This window comes from Petaurus breviceps, unplaced genomic scaffold, assembly GCF_028583685.1.
Source record: "Petaurus breviceps papuanus isolate PSGF00001 unplaced genomic scaffold, PetGlider_PUasm1.0 567, whole genome shotgun sequence".
Classification (NCBI taxonomy): domain Eukaryota; kingdom Metazoa; phylum Chordata; class Mammalia; order Diprotodontia; family Petauridae; genus Petaurus; species Petaurus breviceps.
The window spans coordinates 8,863,235-8,882,999 of record NW_027186383.1 but is presented as its reverse complement, the minus strand read 5'-3'; the positions used below and the strand labels follow the sequence as shown (position 1 = coordinate 8,882,999).

Here is a 19,765-nt window from a genome sequence, read left to right as displayed (position 1 = left end):
ATTTTTCTCTATAATGTTGTTATCACTCCGTGAATTATTCTCTCAGTTCTGCTCACTTCACTCTGTCAGCCTGTAGAGGAATTCCTGGTTCCTCTGATGCTTTTCCATTTGGTCTTGCCTCATGGTATCATGTATTGCTTTATATTCACTTACTACAATTTGTTTAGCCATTGACCGATAGGACACCCTGCCTTGGTTTCCAGTCTAAGGCTACCCTGGAAAGAGCTGGCGTAACCAAACATTTTTGTCCATACAGGACTTCTTCCTCTTTGATCTCCTTGCAGTCTAGACTAGGGTCTAGACAGCAAGGCCAAAGGGTATGTGCAGGTTAGTAATTTGGGGGGCATCTATCCCCCATGAATGATGCTTCATCCCCCCTTTCCATGCCTTCACACTGGCCATCCCCTGTGTCTGGAATGCACTCGCTCTCCACCTCCACCTTGCAGAGTGTGCTCTGCCTTCGGGACACAGCCCCGGAACCAGCTTCTGCACAATGCCTTTCTCATTCTCCTAGCTGCCAGGGCTCCCCCTCCAAACTAATGCCTCTTTAGCTATCTTGGAGTTATTTGTATTTATTCTCCTGATATTCATGCTGCATATACTCCTGCAAATGAATGGATAGATGAAAAACATTTATTAGGAGTCAGTCATTAAATGGGCAGCTAGGTGGCACAATGGATGGAGTATGGGGCCTGCCTCAGACACTTCCTAGTTGTGGGACCCTGGTAAGTCACTTTACCCTGCCTGCCTCAGTTTCCTCCTCTGTAAAATGATCTGGAGAAGGAAATGGACAACCACTCCAGTATCTCTGCCAAGAAAACCCCAAATAGGGCCTCAAAGAGTCAGACACGACTGAAAAGTGACAGAAAAAGTAATTAAACATCTATTAAACACTTATTCTGTGCTAGCATTGTGCTGGAAATACAAATACACAAAAAGGAAGACAGCCCCTGTAATGGAAATGCAAATTTGGAAGATCTTCCCTGCCCCTAGGCTAAAATGCACCTGAAGCCTGGGGAGGGAGGCTTGTTTTTCAGTAGATACTTCTTGATTGGCCAGCGAGTCAATAAGGTTGTTACATTCTCTGAGCCAGGAGAAGGCTATATAAGCCCTGATGTGTAGCTTTGTTTTGGGACTCACTTTGAGAAGTGTTCTGTGATTTGATCTGAATTCTGGGAAGCCATTGTTGAGAGTCCCCCGGCTTTGAAAAACCCAGATATGGAAACCCAGATGTTGACTGGGTATGGATGTAATGGTTGGACAGTTTGGAAAGCTGTCTACTTGATCTGTTAATGTCTTGATAATTCTGTCTGTATATTTTGAGGTTTGGGGTGCTGACCTTTTTCCCCTGAACAAGGTAAACGATACATGTTTGATTAAAGTAAGCTTGTTAACCCATTTTGAGTTGCTTTCCTTTATCAAAGCAGATCCAAGAACCTGTGGTAGCTGCAAACCCTGAGGACGCTTGGGGTGCTTGCTGCTACAGCCCCTCCCCTCAAGGAGCTTGCAGCCTAATAGGGAGACAATGCATCTTGGTAACAATGATAGCTAGCTAGCCTTTATAAAGCTGTTTAAAGTTTGCTGAGCGATACATATATATAAAACTTCATTTGATCCTCACAGCAACCCTGGGAGCAGGTGCTGTTATCAACCCTATTCTATAGATGAGGAAACTGATTCCGAGAGAGATTAAGGGACTCAGCTAAATTCAAGTGGAAAATATGTGTCTGAGGCAGGATTTGAACTCGGGTCCCCCTGACTTTCCTTCTATCCCCTGTACCACTTTGCTATCTCCTCACATGGGGAATGGTGGTCTGGGAAGTCTCTCTGCCAGAGCTTCCAATGTGGGTAGCTGGACATTACATCATTGGACTGAGCATGTCATCCAAGTAGCCACTAAAGGGTTCTGGAGTTTCCTGCTTGTGGGCTGCGGGAGGGAGTTGGGGTCTTCCTGCCTCTCTCTGGCTCTTGACCCAAATGGGGACTTCTGAAGATGCTCCTATCCCTCCTCTCTCCCATAATGCTTCTTGGTTTCGTTCTTCCTTTCTCAGGATAGGAGGGTGGAATGAACAAAGGGGTGGAGGTTTGGCTTTTCTTGGAGGTCTTCAGAGGCTGAATGTTGGGTACACATTGGTAGGTACACCATAAATGGGGATTGTTTTCAAGTATAGGGTTAGACTAGATGCCATTATGGTCCCTTCCACCTCTCAAATTCTACAATTCTATGAGAGCTAAAATGGCCTTCATCCCTGCTCCATTTCCAAAGATAGTAAAGTTTTTGGAGGAAGAGTATTTATTTTTTATTATTATTAGTTTATTTATTTTTAGTTTTCAACATTCACTTCTGTAAGTTTTAAGTTTTCTCCCCCTCCCTTCCCCCTCCCTCCCTAAGAAGGCATGCAATATAATATAAACTCTACACATACATTCCTGTTAAACACGTTTTCACATTAGTCATGTTGCATAGAAGAATTATAACAAATGGGAGAAAGCATGAGAAAACAAAACAAAACAAAAAAAAATAGTCTTCTTCTCTCTGCATTCCTACTCCACAGTTCTTTCTCTAGATGTGGATGGCATTTTACATTATGAGTCCTTTGGGATGGTTTTAGGTCCTTACATTGCTGAGAAGAGCTAAATCTATCACTATGGCTGTTACCGTATACGATGCTTTTCTGGTTCTGCTCACTTCACTCAGCATCAGCTCATATATGTCTTTCCAGGTTTCTCTGAAGTCCTCCTGTTTATCATTTCTTATAGAACAATAGCATTCCATTATATTCATATGCCACAACTTGTTCAGCCATTCCCCAATTGATGGGCATCCCCTCAATTTCTAGTCCTTAGCCACCACAAAAAGAGCTTCTATAAGTATTTTTGTGCATGCGGGTCCTTTTCCCATTTTGATCATCTGTTTGGGATACAGCCTTAGAAGTGGAATTGCTGTGTCGAAGGGTATACACATTTTTATAGCCCTTTGGGCATAGTTCCAAATTGCTGTAAGGGAGAATGTTTCAAAAGGCAAAAAGCGTTGGTCAGATATTAAGATTTCAAGACCCAATTCCTATATGAGCAACCAGAGGCAGTAAGTAAAGACCTACATTCAACTTTTTATTTCTTTTGAAAAATTTGCAGGTTTTTAAACTTTTATATTCACTTTATTTCCAAATATATCATTTCCCTTCCCTTCTAAGAAATATTTTTTATAAGACGGGAAATTTTTTTTCAGCAAACCTAAGCAATACATTAACCAATGACTGCATTTTTTTTGCCTTTTTGGAGGGCAATTGGGATTAAGTAACTTGCCCAAGGTTACACGGCTAGATTTTTTGTGTTAAGTGTCTGAGGCCGGAACCGGACTCAGGTCCTCCCGACTCTGGGGTCTGTGCTTTACTCACTGCACCACCTAGCCACCCCTTAACCAATTACTGTATCTGCAAAGTTCCACACCCATAGTACTCACACCTTGGCTGAAAAGAGAGGGAAGTACCTATTCCTGGCTCTTTTTCTTTTTTCTTTTTTTGGAGGGGGGAAGGCAGAGCAATTGGGGTTAAGTGACTTGTGTAAGGTCACAGGGCTAGTAAGTATTAAGTATCTGAGGCCACATTTGAACTCAGGTCCTCCTGACTCCAGGGCAGGTGGCTGCCCCTCCCAGCTCTTTTTCAAAGCCAATCTTTTCCATCCCACATTAAATTCTTTTTTTTTTTTTTGCTTTTTGGAGGGCAATTGGGGTTAAGTGACTTGCCCAAGGTCACATGGCTATTTTTTGTGTTAAGTGTCTGAGGTCAGATCTGAACCCAGGTCCTCCTGACTCCAGGGCCGGTGCTCTATTCACTGTGCCACCTAGCTGTGACACTTCCCCGCCCCCCCCACTTTGAATTCTAAAGAAGAAAATTAGCACTGATTCTAATGGCTGGGAACTTCCGCTCACATGAATGATGGAAGGGATCATTCTTACCACAGTCAAAGACCACCTCCAGAAAGTATGAGAGGTCGTGGTATGGGAGAGCCATCATGGATGAAAACCACCCAAGTAATCTCTTCTTTCCTAAAATGGTGGTTGGATTTTATTGCCTCTCCTTTCCCCCAAGTCGTATGTGATGTCAGAATCCTTATGATCTTAAATTTTATCCTATCATTTGAAATCTGACCCCACAGGACAGGCATGTTGAATAAATTTGAATGGAATCCAGTGCCAAGGGTAGGGAAAATGGTATAAAGGGGATGTGATATCTGATGGGATGAGCTACAAGTTATCTGTTGAAAGAACCCTGGACTTGGAGTCAGGAGATCTGGGTTCTAATCCTGATTATTCTACTAAAGAGGTATGTGACCATGGCCAAGTCATTTCTGTGGGCATCAGTTTCCTTCTTTGTAAAATGAGGCAGTTGGGTTAAATGGTCTCTAAGGTACCTTCCAGTGATAGGTCCATTTTCCTGTCCCCTTTCCTCTCTGGGCCTCAATTTCCTCATCTGGCTTCCTTCAAGTCTCAGCTAAAGTGTCACCTTTTACAAGAATCCTCTCCCATTCCTCCTTAATCTCAGAGCTTTTCCTTTGTGCGCTACGTGCTTGTGGGCATGCTCTTCTGTGGCAAGGGCTGACCAGTACAAGAAGGCTGAACTCCCGAAGCTGGTGCTGAGTCCTAATCCCTGCCCTAAATTCCTTGCTGACAAAGTAGTAGCAAAGGACATCCAGGCAGCAGTTGACATTGGAGAGGCAGAAGGCCAGCTGCAGAGCAAAGCTGATACCCTGCTTGGCACCACAATCTTGGATGAAGTCATTCCTCACCAGGAACTGCAGGAAGATGCACAGGTGCACGGGCAGGAAGGAGAGCACAAAGACAGCCAGGCTGGCAGCGATGGAGTGGACGATATGAGCCCTCTTCCCAGCCCAAGTGTCTCTCTGCTCCTGCTTGCTCAGTAGGGTGTGGATGCTGCTGAAGGAGCAGAAGCAGACTGTGGCCATGGGCAGGAGGAACCCAAAGACCTCCAGGGGCACAATGGCTGGGGCAGCCCAGGCACCATCAGACATGTTGTGGAAGCACGTGGAGTTGCCTGCTTCTCCGTGAAATCTGTAGATGGGGATGGTGCCCATCCACACCAGCACCCAGATGGAACAGCACACCATGGAGATGTTCCTTGGGGACCGGATGTTCTTGGCCCAGATCGGGTGCTTGATGGACACATAGCGGTCGAGGCTGATGAAGGTGATGATGAAGACACTCCCATACATGCTGACAAAGTAGAGACACTCGACCATGGTACAGAAGGAAGGTGTGTGGGCAGGGCCCTGGGAGAGCGCCATCTTGAAAGGAAGAGAGAGCACAAGCAGCAGGTCGAACACGGCCAGGTTGATCATGCAGATGGAGGTGACCCTATATTCCTCTTGCCACTTTCTCAGGAAGGAGGCAAAGCTGTAGATGGCCAGCAGGTTGAGACACAGACCTAGGAAAAAAGTGGGGATGTGGACACCCAGCTGCACCGTCTTCATCAGGCTGTCGACTTCTTTGAAGGAACAGCCCTCAGTCTGGTTCCTCATGGTCTTCCCTGAAATGAAAACAGCAGATAAGTCCAGGCACCCTGTCGTTCTACCCAAATGGCCACGCTTCAAGGTGGGGTGGTGACCAAACTGTAGTCACATTTTATCAAATAAATGTGGTGCAGAGACAGAGGAGCTCTGGTTTCATGACTCACCTCTGTCACTTCCTAGTTGTGTGGCCACGGGAAAGTCAGTTAAACCCTCTTTGTTTGGTTTTCCTTAATTGCAAAATGAAGAGGTCAGTGACCTTGAACATCCCCTGTTGGCCTTTGATCCTAAGAGGGATCACCCACCTTCACCTAGGAAACACACACATACACACATACCTATATACACATATATAAATTTGTGATTTGCCCAGGCTCATGCAGCTGGGTTTGAATCCAGGGCTCCCTAACTCTATCCACTGAGAAAGACTCTCTCCACTCTGCCATGCTGTGTCTCAAACTAAAGTCACATAATCTCTTCAGTCAGGCTGGAGTCCAAGGCAAGGCTAGGATGAACAGAGTGTTTAGCCCTGGAATGAAATTAGGAGGGGCTGTGGTCATCACTTGTGGTCGGCGGTAAACTAATGCTATCATTCTCTGATTTGTCCCATCTTTTTTGATGGGTCCAAGATAGAAACCATCCTGGGACAAGTGACTGTTCTGCTAACGTTCCTTTATAGTCACTCTTTGGTTGTGGGACCTACAGAGCTGTCAGGATCTGAAGATCACCTGGCAAGACAGGGCACCAGACTCTGAGCTCGTTTCCTGTGCTGAACTGCCACACGTTCACGCTCTACAGCAGAGAGCACGACTCTGATGGGCTCGCCGCGTTGTTTGAATGCCACATGTATGCTTGCCTAAAAGACTGTATTTTATGGCGACCTCACTCAAGGCAAGCGCTCACACAAAGGTCAGGAGTGATACAAGGACACTGTCAAGGTCTCTCTGAAGAACTTTGGAATTGTGAGATGTGAGAGACATTGGCACAGGACTGCTCAGCATGCTGTGCCCACACCAGAGAAGGTGCGGTGCTCTATGAACACAATAGAATTGCAAAAGTTAAGAAGAAACATGAGGTTGCAAATTTAGAGACATCTCCATTCCAAATGTCCATACGAACTTATTTGTGCCCAAGCTGTGGTAGGGCCTTCCCAGCTCATATCGGACTGATTAGCCATAGTGAACACAGTGTACCTGACCCCAACATTGTGCTGTCATTGGTCCTGTCTGAGCATGAAGGACAGATAACATATGCACTGTTTGATTTGAGACAATTGCTTTTTGAGGTGGAATTTTTTTTTTAAAGCAATTGGGGTTAAGTAACTTGCTCAAGGTTACACGGAATTTTGAGGTGGAATTTTAAAGTGTTAGGACATAAGATTATTCCTGTAGGATGATGATGATGATGATGATGATGATGATGATGATGATGATGGTGCCACCATAGATGGTGTCTTCTGTCCTGGGTATTGTCTAGGAAGACCTCTTGGAAAAGCTAGGCCTTGAGCTAGACTTTAGAAGATGGTGAGGATTTTGTTAGGACAGAGGGGGGTAGCCATTTAAGCCATCTGAAAGCTATTTCGCCATTTCACTGTCTAGCCCATGCGCTCTATTTCATCCACAGGAACAGCCTGGGAGACTTTGTCAAGCACTTTGCTAAAATCTCAGTAAACTCAATTGGCGACATGCCCCAATCAACCAGTCTAGAGAAGGAAATGAGGCCTAGCTCAGAGGCCGCCATGCTGGCTCTCTCCTCATACACCCAATGATGTGACCAATCGTGGCGGTGTCCTGGGCTTGTTTGTCTGGGGCTGGTGACTTGTACCCATCAAAGTCACCTCAGTGCTTTCTTGTTCTTCCCTCCTCACCTTGAATTTCAAATCCCTATTGAGCCATTTTGGGTTCTTTCCTTTTTAATTCAAACATTCTCTGTGAGAGAAAAAATTAACATAAGATAAAGGTGAAGTATTTCTGCTTTGTCCATGTCATGTTTTGTCACTGTCCTAACCACACCCAGCAATGAGTCTAGCCCTTTCCTCACCCTCTTTTTTTTCCGCTTCTCTTTGCATTTCTTGTCAGTCGGAGTTCATTCTGGTTGTTGGCACTCCAGACACCACCATTGGAGGACCGTGCCACAGTTCTGTGTTTTCCCTCTTACAACCCATGGCCCAGTACTCCCCATCCCTCAGCTCACAGAGAAAAAGGCTCAGTGTTGGATGAACTGACTCAAAAACTCAATATCTTTTGGTCAATGTTGAAATTCACCCACCCAGAGTTGACTCTTCTGACTATAGTTTGTGTCTAAGCTTCCTTAGATATGAGTGAAAAGGGTCTCCAGGAGCCATAAAAACACCGAAGGCCACAAATCCTTTCACTGGGTAGAGGACAGTCTTAATGCCATCCCATGGATATCACAAAAACCATAAAGGACTCATAGAAACCTATACACAAATTCAGAGCATGTACAATGTCCCATAAATGATCAGTGTGACTCTTCTCTCTCTTATGGATCCAACCTCAAACCTTTACAAGCTGTGTGACCCTGGGCAAGTCACTTACCTTCTGTCTGCTCAGTTTCCTCCACTGTAAAAAGAGGGTAAAATAGCACCTACCTCCCAGGGTTGGTGTGAGCATCCAAGGAGACAATATTTGTAAAGCTTCAGCCCAGTGCTTGGCACATAGTAGGAACTTCATAAAATCCTTATTTCTTTACTTCCCTTTTCCCATAGAGTCCTGCCCTTCCTTGCTCCTCCTGTTCTAGTTTGGACTCCTGAGGAAAGAAACCCTACTGAGGCTGCTAGACAATTCCCTGGCATTCTAGCAAACTTGTCTGGGACACCCCAGATTTCCCCTGAGGGCTGGCCTCCTACTGAAGGGACACATACTTGAGTCCAATAGACAGGGAGCCATCTTCCCACTAAACCTACCCTGTTTTAGTGGAGAACAAAGTCTAGATCCCTTCTCTCCCAAAATTTGGCTTTTGGTTCATGATACTGCTCTGTCCAAAACCAGGATCCATGCACACAATCACCTCCTTTCTCTGGGAAGTGGTTATGAAAATTTCCTGTCTTTGGATATGTAACCTCTGTCCCAAAGTCAATTGGAATGGGACTCCCCTCAGTGAAGATGAAAGCCCTGTGCTTCGTGAACAGTGGGGCAGAGCCCAGCCTTCTGAAGTCCTCTTTGCGGACTTCTGACCCTGAGAGGGAAGAGGGGAGAAGCCAGCCTCAATTCAGGGTGCAGAAGGAAAAGGGTCTAAAGAGCTGTCCATCTCCATCATGTCAGCTTGACACCCGAGAGGCTTTATAGAATTTCCCTTGGGTAACATTTGAACTTCCTTGGCTGAGCTGAATTAGCTTCTCTGGTTTTTGTTTTGCTATGATTCAGATAAAGGAGTTTCTTTGCTGTTCACTATGTATATTCCTCATGAAACTGGTGGAAACACTGTTTCTTTAATGGAAAAGCTCTCAGGCCTTGGATAGAGAGCTTGGGGTCTCCTTTACTCCCAATAACAATGACGAAGCTATCAGACTGATTGAACCCAATCATACCCCCTAGAGTAACAATCCCGAAGGGAGCAGATAGGGAAAATTCTAATCTGGTATCTCCTCTCTGAGGAGAGCAGAGTGGTGGAGAGAATACCCACCCAGCTTCTTGCTTCCCTTCCTGGCAGAAATGAGTCTCCCTTGGAGAAAAGTGAGGGGAGAAGAGGGTTAGAGATGTCTATTCTCACTCCTTCTGAGCTGCATAATAATTGTCATACAGGTCTCCTTTTCTACAGACAGAAGATTGCATTCCCAAATTCTTGTATCTGACCCCCAGGCAACCCCTCTTCTCTGGCTAGAAGGCTAGGTTCCAGAACTCTTGAATTTGGTATTATCAAGCAAGCCTCCAAAAAAATCCTCCTTTTTTTAAAAACAAAAACAAAAAACCAGAATGTTGCTCGGGAGTCAGGAGAACTTGAATTCAAATCCTGCCTCAAACACTTAACACTTACTAGCTGTGTGACTTTGGGCAAGTCACTTAACCCCAATCGCCCTGCCCTCCCCCCTCCAAAAACAGACAAACAAAGCAGAATGTTGTATTCCAGGATCATATTGCCTAAGAAATCCCTCCTTAGAGGAAGCTAAGATTCAGGAATTACACTAACCAGAAATTCCCCTCTAAGGTCATGGAGGTGAAAATCTGTCTACCACCGTCACGTACCTACCACAAAGCTACCATTAATGCTGCTGGGGTTTTGGTGGTGTACTTTCAGAGCTCTCCAGAAGAGGGGAGTCATCAGCTGGAGAATGACTGACCAACTTAATGGTGAATGCATGTGATGGAGCTGCCCAGAATGGTGAAAGGACGATTTCCAGGAAGCCTCGGAAGGCTCGTCTGAACTGATGCAGAGTGCAGCGAGCAGAGCCAGAAAGGGCTATGCACAATAAAGATACAGAAGGACAACAGACTTGGAAAGGCTCAGGAGCTCTGCTCCAGAGGACCAGCCATGGGAATGCTGCCTCCCTCCTGAGAGAAGGGGAAGAACCAAGAGCGAACATCGGGACTTGCTTTTGTAGGCATGGCCAATGGGGGACTTGGTGACATTTTTTCTTGCTTTCTAAGTTGGGGGGAGGGGGAGGAGAGGGAAGATAGACTTTTCATTGATTGGAATAGTGAGTGTATATAGAAAAATCTCTCCAGTAGAAAAGCAGAAGAGAAATTTTTTCCAAAAAGAAGCCCCAGATCTTTAGTAGCTTCCTGTTATAGGCCAACTAATTAGTGCAGTGCAAAGAGGCGTGTATTCCAGAGGTCAGAAGTCCTGAATTCAAATTGAACAAATATTTGTAAGTACCTCCCGTGTGCCAGGTGCCAGGTAGTCGGTGTTGGGGGGGAAGTTCTAAAAGTCAAGGATTTGTGATTTCCACAGTGTGGATATTCTCTCCACCAATACAGATCCCAACCCAGCTATAACTTAATAGCTAAGACCTAGAGAGTTCCCTGAGAGTCAGACCAGACGAACAGCTTACTCTTGGTTATACAGATATTAAGTTTGAGAGTCCAGGAATCACATCAGGTGCCAGGGATAGAAAAACAAAAAAAAATGATGTAGTTGGGGCCTTCGAGGAGTTTACATTCTCTGGGGGAGCACCAGATACTGGTAGCTGCTGTTTGTCCTTCATTCTCGAAGAGGACCCAAATGACATCATGGCGTTGGGGTTAATGTACAGCATGTCCAATTGTGTCTGATCATTCCAATATGAGCTCAGAAGACTCTACCATGGGTCAGGCACAAATAATCCATATGACCACATACTTAGACTACAAAGGAGACAGTGTATCGTCGTGAATACTCAAAGCCAAAAAGACTTGGGTTCAAGTGTTGTCTCTGAACTATAGTGGCTGTAGGACCCTAAACAAGTCGCTTAGATTTTCAACACCCTGGGCAATTCTCTAAGAGCAGAGATATCTACAGGGCAGGTACTCATATGCTGCCGGTAAAGAGAATTTCCTCACTAGGAGTTCTCTAGACCAGTGAAATCACAGATCAGGTATCCCCTCTAAAAAGCTGGTTAGTAAAGTGGTTGAAGGAGCACAGGAGGGACCCAAGCCTCTAGTAATGCTCTAGGAGTGAAAGGTCACAGTGTGACCCCAAGTGTAGTCACTTAGGAATTCAATGCCTCATGTAATTCTCCAAGGTGATAAATGAGAAGGGGGTTGCTGGCCTGCCCAGGGGGAGGGAGTCTCCTTTCGAGAGGGACCCACACTGATACAATGATGAAAACACAGGTCTAGAGGAAGAGATGGTAAGAACAGAGAAGAATGAGAGTAGGGAGAGACAGTCAGACAAAGACAGAGAGACTGAGGGGGAGAGAAACAGGTAGAGACCAAGAAAAGGACAGAGAGACAGGATGGTAGGGAAAGAAGCATACAGAAAAATAACACACATTCACTAATGAATGATCAGGAGGAAAGATTTCATGGCGAGTCCCCAACTGAGCTGAGCCTTGAAGAAGGATTAAGATTCTGAAAGGTTGGGTCTTTTTCTCCAACCTTAACCAAAGGTTTTCCCTACTGGGGAGAGAGGCCAGCCTAGATGACCCCTAATGTCCCTTCCATGACCTTCTATGATGATTCCAGTCTCACCCCTGGCTCTTCTAGATCTTTAACTGCCCAGCTCCCTACCCACTCCCCTCCAGCCTATGAGGCCTCTTAAGACAGGAGGCAGCCCCAGATTGCCATACCTTCAGTCTCAGTGATCAACCAAGCCAGCACTGAAGTCTCTGGACACCTCTCTGAATAGGTGCTAGTCACTAGGGGGATGTTCTAAAAGTCTGGTTTCTACATATACTTAAAGCCAGAGCTTGCATGACCAACCACATCCTTTTTACAGCAGAAGCTTTGAAAAAAAGGGGGCGGCTAGGTGGAGCAGTGAATAGAGCACTAGCCCTGGAATCAGGATGACCTGAGTTCAAATTTGGCCTCAGATACTTAACAAAAACTAGCTGTGTGACCTTGGCCAAGTCACTTTACCCCAATTGCCCCTCAAAAAGAAAGCAAAAAAAAAAAGCTTTAAAAATAGTAGTTTTCTTTTGCACATATACTAGAACTTGAGCCCTTTATAGAAAGAAAAAAAAAAGATTAAGAAAATCTGCTTTTTAAGGGGGAGGGGAGAACTCACAACATCACCCACAGAGTGTTTTTTCTCCACAGATGGCATCTGCTCTGGCCCATTCCTAGAACAATGGTGGAAAAAATATATTTATTTGGCATTTTACTTTTCCCCAATTACATGTAAAAACAAATTTTAACATATATTTTTAAAGTTTTGAGTTCCAAATTATCTCCCACATTGAGAAGGCAATTTAATATGTTATACATGTATAGTCATGCAAAACATACTTTGATATTAGTCATATTGTGAAAGGAAACAGACCAAAAAACAAAAACAAACCCAAGAAAAATAAAGTTAAAAAGAGTATGTTTCAATCTGTATTTAGAAACCGTGAGTTCTTTCTCTGGGGATAGAGAGCATTTTTCATCATAGGCCCTTCAAAGTTGTTTTGAATCATTGTATTGCTGACAATAGCTAAGTCATTCACAGTTGAGCATCTTATAATGTTACTATTATTTTGTACACAGTTCTCCTGGTTTTACTCATTTCACTTTTTTTATGAGCAATTGGGGTTAAGTAACTTGCTCAAGGTTACACGGCCAGTTATTTCTGGGTGTGGTGCTAAGTGTCGGAGCCCAGATTCGATCCCCAGGTCATCCTGACACTGGAGCCGGTGCTCTTACTTGCTGAGCCACCTGGCCGCCCCTAAGCAATTTCACCTTGCCTCAGCTAATATAAGACTTTCCACGTTTTTCTGAGGGCATCCTGCTCAACATGTCTTATAGCACAATAGTATTCCATCATAACTGCATACTACAACTTGTTCAGCCATTCTCCAATTAATGGGCATCCCCTCAATGTTCATCAGAAAAGAGCTGCTATAAATACTTTTGTACATATATGTCTTTATCCGTTTTATAAAATCTCTTTTGGGATACAGACCTAGTAGTGGTATTGCTAGATCAAAGGGTATTCATGGTTTTATAGGCCCTTGGGCATAGTTCCAAATTTCTCTGTAGAATAGTTGAATCCGTTCACAACTCCACCAACAGTGCTTTAGTGCCTCAATTTTCCAATATCTCCTCCAACATTTGTCATTTTCCTTTTCTGTTCTTTTAGCTAACCTTACAGATGTGAGGTAGAATCTAAGAATTGTTTTAATTTTCACTTGAGTGATTTAGAGCATTTTTTCATATTGCTTTGATTACTTCATCTGAAAAATGACTGTTCATATCTTTTGATCATTTATCAATTGGGGAATGACTCTTATTTTTACCCAGTTTTGACCCAGTTCTCTGTATATTTGAGAAACTAGGCCTTTAGGAGAGAAACTTGCTTCAAAATTTTTTCACAGTTGCTATTACTAACTGTATTTCCCTCCATCCTATTTCCCTGTTTATTTTGTTCTCTCTCCCTTTACACTGTCCCTCCTCAAAAGTGTTTTACTTCTAACTACTGCCTCCCCCAATCTGCTCTCTCTTCCATCAGCAGCCCCCTTCTCACTTTCCTGTAGGGTAAGACAGATTTCTATACCTAATTTTGTGTGTATGTTGTTCTCTCTTTGAGCCAATTCCAATGAGAGTAAGATTCAAGCATTCCCCACCACCTCCTCCATCTTCCTCTTCACTGTAAAAAGCTTTTCCTCTTCCTCTGAATTTTTTATTTTTTTTTAAAGAAATCAGGTTTTTTGTTTTTTGTTTTTTGCTTTTTGGAGGGCAACTGGGGTTAAGTGACTTGCCCAAAGTCACATGGCTAGTAAATGTGTCAAGTGTCTGAGGCCAGATTTGAATTCAGGTCCTCCTGACTCCAGGGCTGGTGCTCTATTCACTAGCCGCCCCTTCTCTTCCTTTTTAAGTGAAATAATTTACCCCATTCTACTTCTTTCTTTCCCTTTCCCCCAGTGTTTTCCTCTTTTTCACCCCTTAATTATATATAATTTAGATATCATCCCTTCATATTCAACTCATACCTGTATCCTTTGTGTATATATGTACTCAGAACTTCTAACTGCTTTAATAATGAGAAAGTTCTTATGAGTTACAAGTATCATCTTCCCCTGCAGGAATGTAAACAGTGTTTTTTTTTTAAAGCAATTGGGGTTAAGTAACTTGCTCAAGGTTACACGGCCAGGTGTTTCTGGGTGGGTGCTAAGTGTCTGAGCCCGGATTCTATCCCCAGGTCATCCCAACACTGGGGCCAGTGCTCTTACTCACTGCGCCACCTGGCCGCCCCAAGAATGTAAACAGTTTAACCTTATTTAGTCCCTTATGATTTGCTTTTTATGTTTACATTTGTACACTTCTCTTGAGTCTTGTATTTGAAAATCAGATTTTCTCTTCATCTCTGTTCTTTTCATTAGGAAAGCTCGGAAGTCCTCTATTTCATTGAATATCCATTTTCCCCCCGGAAGAATCATACTCAGTTTTTCTGAGTAGGTGATTGTTGGTTGTAATCCTAGCTCCTTTGCCCTTTGGAGTATTATATTCCAAGTCTTCCAGTCCTTTAATTTAGAAGCTGCTAAATCTTCTGTTAACGTGAATGTGGCTCCGTGATACTTGACTTGTTACTTTCTGGCTGCTTGCAATATTTTCTCCTTGACCCAGGAGCTATGAAAATTGCCTATAATTTTTTTATGAACTGTAGCATTTATATAACAGATAGATTTTGTAGCAAAAAAAAAGAAAAGAAAAAGATGAGAGATGGAAACACTACAATGTGTGTTGCAGTCGGGATTTTGGAACAGAAGTTATTGGCTGTTTACATTTTTCATTTTGAGATCTTGAAGATAAAATGGTTGATGTTTGTCTATTTAAAATATCCCTCATAGGTTCCAAACATCATCTATCTTCACTTTAAATTAAGCATCCTGCTCTTGTCAATAACCCTTAATTCATATGGCTCCCAATTTGGTGTTCTTTCCATATGTCAAGCTTTGTAGAGAAGTAAGAAACAATGCAAGAGTCAGATAATGAAGACAGTTAACACACAGAGAAATACACAGCGGCCTAAACAATTGAGAATATCAAAAAGAACCCATTACAAAATAAAAAGGCTTTTAGAAAAAAAAACTAGGAGTTGCTAAATAGCTTTCAACATCAAAGTTTCTGACTTTCAAATAAATTTTCCAGAGACACATTAGACATTTAATTACAGGCCAATTCTTCCCATTCCCCTTTCCTACCCCCCAATCCCCAAATACGCTACTAGGGGACGAGCGTATTGTCTTGTGGGCAGAATGTACAGATACCATTACAAATGTGATCATGTGGCTGATGAAGTCTTTCAGCTTTAGTTGCTGTGCACTGTCCATCAGGCCTTCCAGACTTGACACCTGCACTCACTGCCCCACCCCCTGCTGCAGGTCCATCGGCTGCTATCTGATTCACATTTGGGACCAAAGGTTGAGTTGAGGATAAGTGTGGTGCAATGTGAGCAGATACTGTCACTGTCACTACCAGCATCTGATTCGGTTTCCTCAATGGACCTGTCTGCTTCTGGTACCTTGTCTGAAGATAGTAATTCATGGTCTTCCTCTCCTTCTCCTCTGGAACTCCTTTCAGACATTCTGTCTTCACTGACTTACAAGTGAGCAAGAGAGTCCTCTAGAAAAGTGTTTGCATCAGGGGAAGGGGTGGCAGGGTTTGTTAGCTGACCATCTAGTGAAATTAATGGTCTAACAGAAGTAGGCACTAGAGGCAGCACAGAAGCCCCATATTTGGCTAGAATATTCCTGGCAGGCTTCATTTTGGGAGTTCTTTCAGGAGATGATCAGCAAATTCTTTCAATTTCTATTTTACCCTCAGATTCCAGCATATCAGAGAAGTTTTTCTTGATAATTCCTTGAAAAATCATGTCTAGGCTCTTTTTTGATCATGGCTTTCAAGTAGTCCAATAATTTTTAAAGTATCTCTCCTGGATCTATTTTCCAGCTCAGTTGTTATTCCAATGAGATATTTCACAATATTTTCTATTTTTCATCTTTTGGTTTTGTTTTATTGTTTTTTGATGTCTCATAGAGTCATTAGCTTCCACTTGCTCAATCCTAATGTTTAAGGAATCATTTTCTCGGTGAGCTTTTGTACTTTCTTTTCCATTTGACCAATTTTATTTTTAAAGGTTTTCTTCTTCTCATTGGGTTTTTGTACTTTTTTTTTTTATTTTACTATTTATTATTTATCTCTTTTTAAAGGTGTTATTTTTGTCACTATTTTTTGGCGTTTCCTTTACCAAGAGGTTGACTCTTTTTCTTGTATCACTCTTATTTCTCTTCCCAATTTTTCCTCTACCTTTCTTACTTGATTTTCAAAATCTTTTTTTGGGCTCTTCCATGGTCTAAGGTCAGTTCATATTTTACTTTGAGGCTTTGGATGTAGAAGTTTTTACTTTGTTAGCTTCTGAGTGTGTGTTTTGAGCTTTCTTGTCACCATAGTATCTTTCTATACTCAGAGTGTTTTTCCATTGTTTGCTCATTTTCCCAGCCTATTTTTTGACTTTTAATGCTTTGTTAAAGTAAGGCTCTGCTTCCAGGGTGGAGGGGGCACTGTCCCAAGCTTCGAGGGTTTTGTGCAGCTGTTTTCAGAGATACTTCTAGGGACATGTAAGTTTTCAGTTGTTCCAAGGTGGTATGATCTAAGGAGGGGTGTGTTTACTCCGCTCCTGGCCCTTGCTCTGGTCTGTGACTGACCACAAGCACTCTTTTCTGTCCCGGAACTGTGAGGAAGATCCTACCTCCATTGTGGCTACACCTGGGACTCACCCTGGGACTGCCACCCAGGACTATGACCTGGATTCGAGTATGGGCAAAGCAGCAGAGTCTTGCCCCCAGTGCCAGCAAAGAGACCCCTATAATCTCCATCTGAGCAGTTGTTTGACCCCCCCCACCCTTACTATATGTGGGCTGAGAGCTCCAGAGGCAGCTGCCCCTGAGGCTGATTCAACCACTCATGGCCTGCTTCTGGTTTGCTGGCCTGGTCTGTACTGACAGACCCACGCTGGACTGCGCTCCACTCTCACCAGGGGTGACAGCCCTTTCCCGCCAACTTTCTAAGTTGTTTTTGGCTAAAAAGTCGTTTGACCTCATCCTTTTGGGGGCTCTGCTGCTCCAGAATTTGCTTTGAGGCATTATTTAAAATTTTCAGAGGAGTTTGTGGAAAGCTCAGGTGAGGCCCTGCCTTTTCTCTGCCATCTTGATCCCACTTCAATGCAAGACCCACAGGACAGTCTTAATGCAATAGAAAGGGCCTCAGCTTCTACATCTGCACAATGGGGGTTATCATAAAGCAACAGATTTAGATTTGGAAGAAACATGGGATCATCTAGGCCAGTCCCTTCATTTTACACATGAGGAAGCTGTGGTCCAGAGAGAAATTACTTTCCCAATGTTCCATAGGTATAGCAAAATCACATTTTTAACCTAAGTCGTCTGGCTCTAAATCCAATGCCCCTTTGGAGTGGGTAGTCTTGTATGGCCTGGGATGGGGACAAAACGAGCCAAATACTAGTGTTCCTAGGTAAAGCTTAGGGTAGAGAGCAGAAGTCAGAGAGATTCTTTTTGAGAGCAAAACCTCTACAGTAAACTTGGTAGATGAAATACTCTTTTTCCTATGAGATGATAGGACCTGTTTAAGCAGCTGGGCAATGAATGTTAGTCCCTTTCATTTATGCTGAGCCATATCTCTTTTCTCATTTTTAGTCTTTCCTCTTTGTGGTTTTTTAAAATATTTCATTTTTTTTTTTACTAATGCATGTCTTTACTCTGACAAATCATGACCTTCTAGACAACAGACAACAAGAGAATTTCAACTCCCACAACAGCAATGCCTCTTTTTTTTGGTCAACTACGATATAAAGAATTTTAGTTTTTATTTTTTAATAGAATACTCTTATTTTATTTACTTATTTTAGTTTTCAAAAGAATTTTATTTTTCATGATACTATTTAGTGCCTGACATTTCTGGTATCTGCTAATTTTTTCCTTGAAAAGGTTTATGACATGAAGGCAGGGGGCTTCTGGGTAGTCTGTAAGTTTCTGACCTCTCATTTCTTCTTCATGGACTCTCTTATCCCATTTACTTCTCACTGTTCTTACCTATTTCCATGTGTGTATTGAAATTGTTGTTGTTCAGTTACTTTTAGTTGTATCCAACTCTTTGTGACCCCATTTGGGGTTTTCTTGGCAGAGATACTGGAGTGGTTTGACATTTCCTTCTCTGGCTCATTTGACAGATGAAGAAACTGAGGCAAACAGGATAAAGTCACTTCCTCAGGATCACACAGCTAGTAAGTGTCTGAGGTCAGATTTGAACTCAGGAAGATGAGTTTTCCTGACTCCAGGCCCTGCATTTGATCCCCAAGGTCACTCAGGTCATAAGCGTCAGAGGTGGGATATGAGCCCAGCTCCTCTGACCTCAGAGCCAGTGATCCCAGGGTTTCACAGGTCATAGGATTGTAGATTTAAAGCTCATCTCATCCAATCCCCTCATTTTATGGATGAAGCCAAGAGAAATTTAAGGTCTTGGTCAGGGTCACACAGATAGTACGTGTCCGAGGCAGGATGCCCTGCCACTCAAATGCTTTGGACGTGGGTGATAAAAGGAACAATAGTTCTCTCAACAGAAATAGATGTCTTGGCTATGTTGGCTCAGATTTCCCTAGTTTGGACAATGGGCATTTACCAACCATGGAGGCAAGCCTGGACTGGTACAGAATGGTTTTCACGGCACCATCATGGCTACAGTCAGAGATAGATCTAAGGTGACTTTCTCAAGGGAAGCAAGAAGTTAGGGAGCTTAAGAGCTCCCCCAGAGATACTGGCAAGCTTCATGGCTTGGCTAACACATCCCAAGGTCCGCTCACTGTCAGGGAACTGTGGTGTCCCATTATGTCCCCAACAATGCCTGATGGACCACAGCAGGAGCAATGATCTCAAAATTGGAACAAAGTCAGCTTCCCAAGTGGGAATGAAAATGTCACTGTTGCATAACCCTGGAAACGAGAGCCGGTGATGATGTAAGTCAGGCCTACTAGCCTTTCACCTGTAGTTCCCATGCCCTTTTAAGGATGGAAAGAGCTTCACAGTGAGTCATAGGGAGCTAGAGAGGGAGTTTCTCCAGCAGAAGCACAGCAGTACCTCCCCACAACCAGGGAGGGAGCAGGGCTAGACGTTCGGTGCTTAGCGTGGCCCATAGGGAAGGGAGGCAATAGTGGAAGGGCCCAGAAAATGTTTTGTTCCTGCTTTAGAAGACTCAGCTCACACATCAAGGGTAGGAAGAGACTTTGGAGATCACAGTATTTTCACTTAAGTCATCCAATTAAATTTAATTCGATTAGCTTTTATTAAGATGCTATGGGCCAGACACTGTGCTAGGTAAAGTCCCTGACCTCAGGAAGTATACACAAAATGTATTGAGTTTCTATTGGTTTCTCTAGAGATTGGTTTCCAGCCCTTGAGAAATTTGCCATCTCACTAGATTAAAAGACAGTAAAAGACAGTCATCACAATAATAATAATAACTAGCATTAACAGAGCCCTTTAAGGTTTACAAAGCACTTTGTATATGTTATCTCACTGGGTGTATACAACAACCCTGGGAGGTATGTGTTGATGTCACTGTCATTGTCATCATCACCATCACCACCATCA

At 43.3% G+C, this 19,765-nt stretch overlaps 1 protein-coding gene across 1 annotated transcript; it reads right to left on the bottom strand.

The window, feature by feature from the left end:
• Window positions 1-4,482: 4,482 nt before the first annotated feature.
• GPR55 (G protein-coupled receptor 55) lies at window positions 4,483-5,538 on the bottom strand. Its single transcript, XM_069103078.1, has one exon. The coding sequence runs from the start codon at window positions 5,536-5,538 to the stop codon at window positions 4,483-4,485; it is 1,056 nt and encodes a 351-aa protein (XP_068959179.1).
• Between the last annotated feature and the right edge of the window lie 14,227 nt (window positions 5,539-19,765).

Bases quoted from the DNA above. Each gene is read 5' to 3' on its own strand.
- GPR55 (XM_069103078.1), bottom strand. From the start codon at position 5,538: ATGAGGAACCAGACTGAGGGCTGTTCCTTCAAAGAAGTCGACAGCCTG.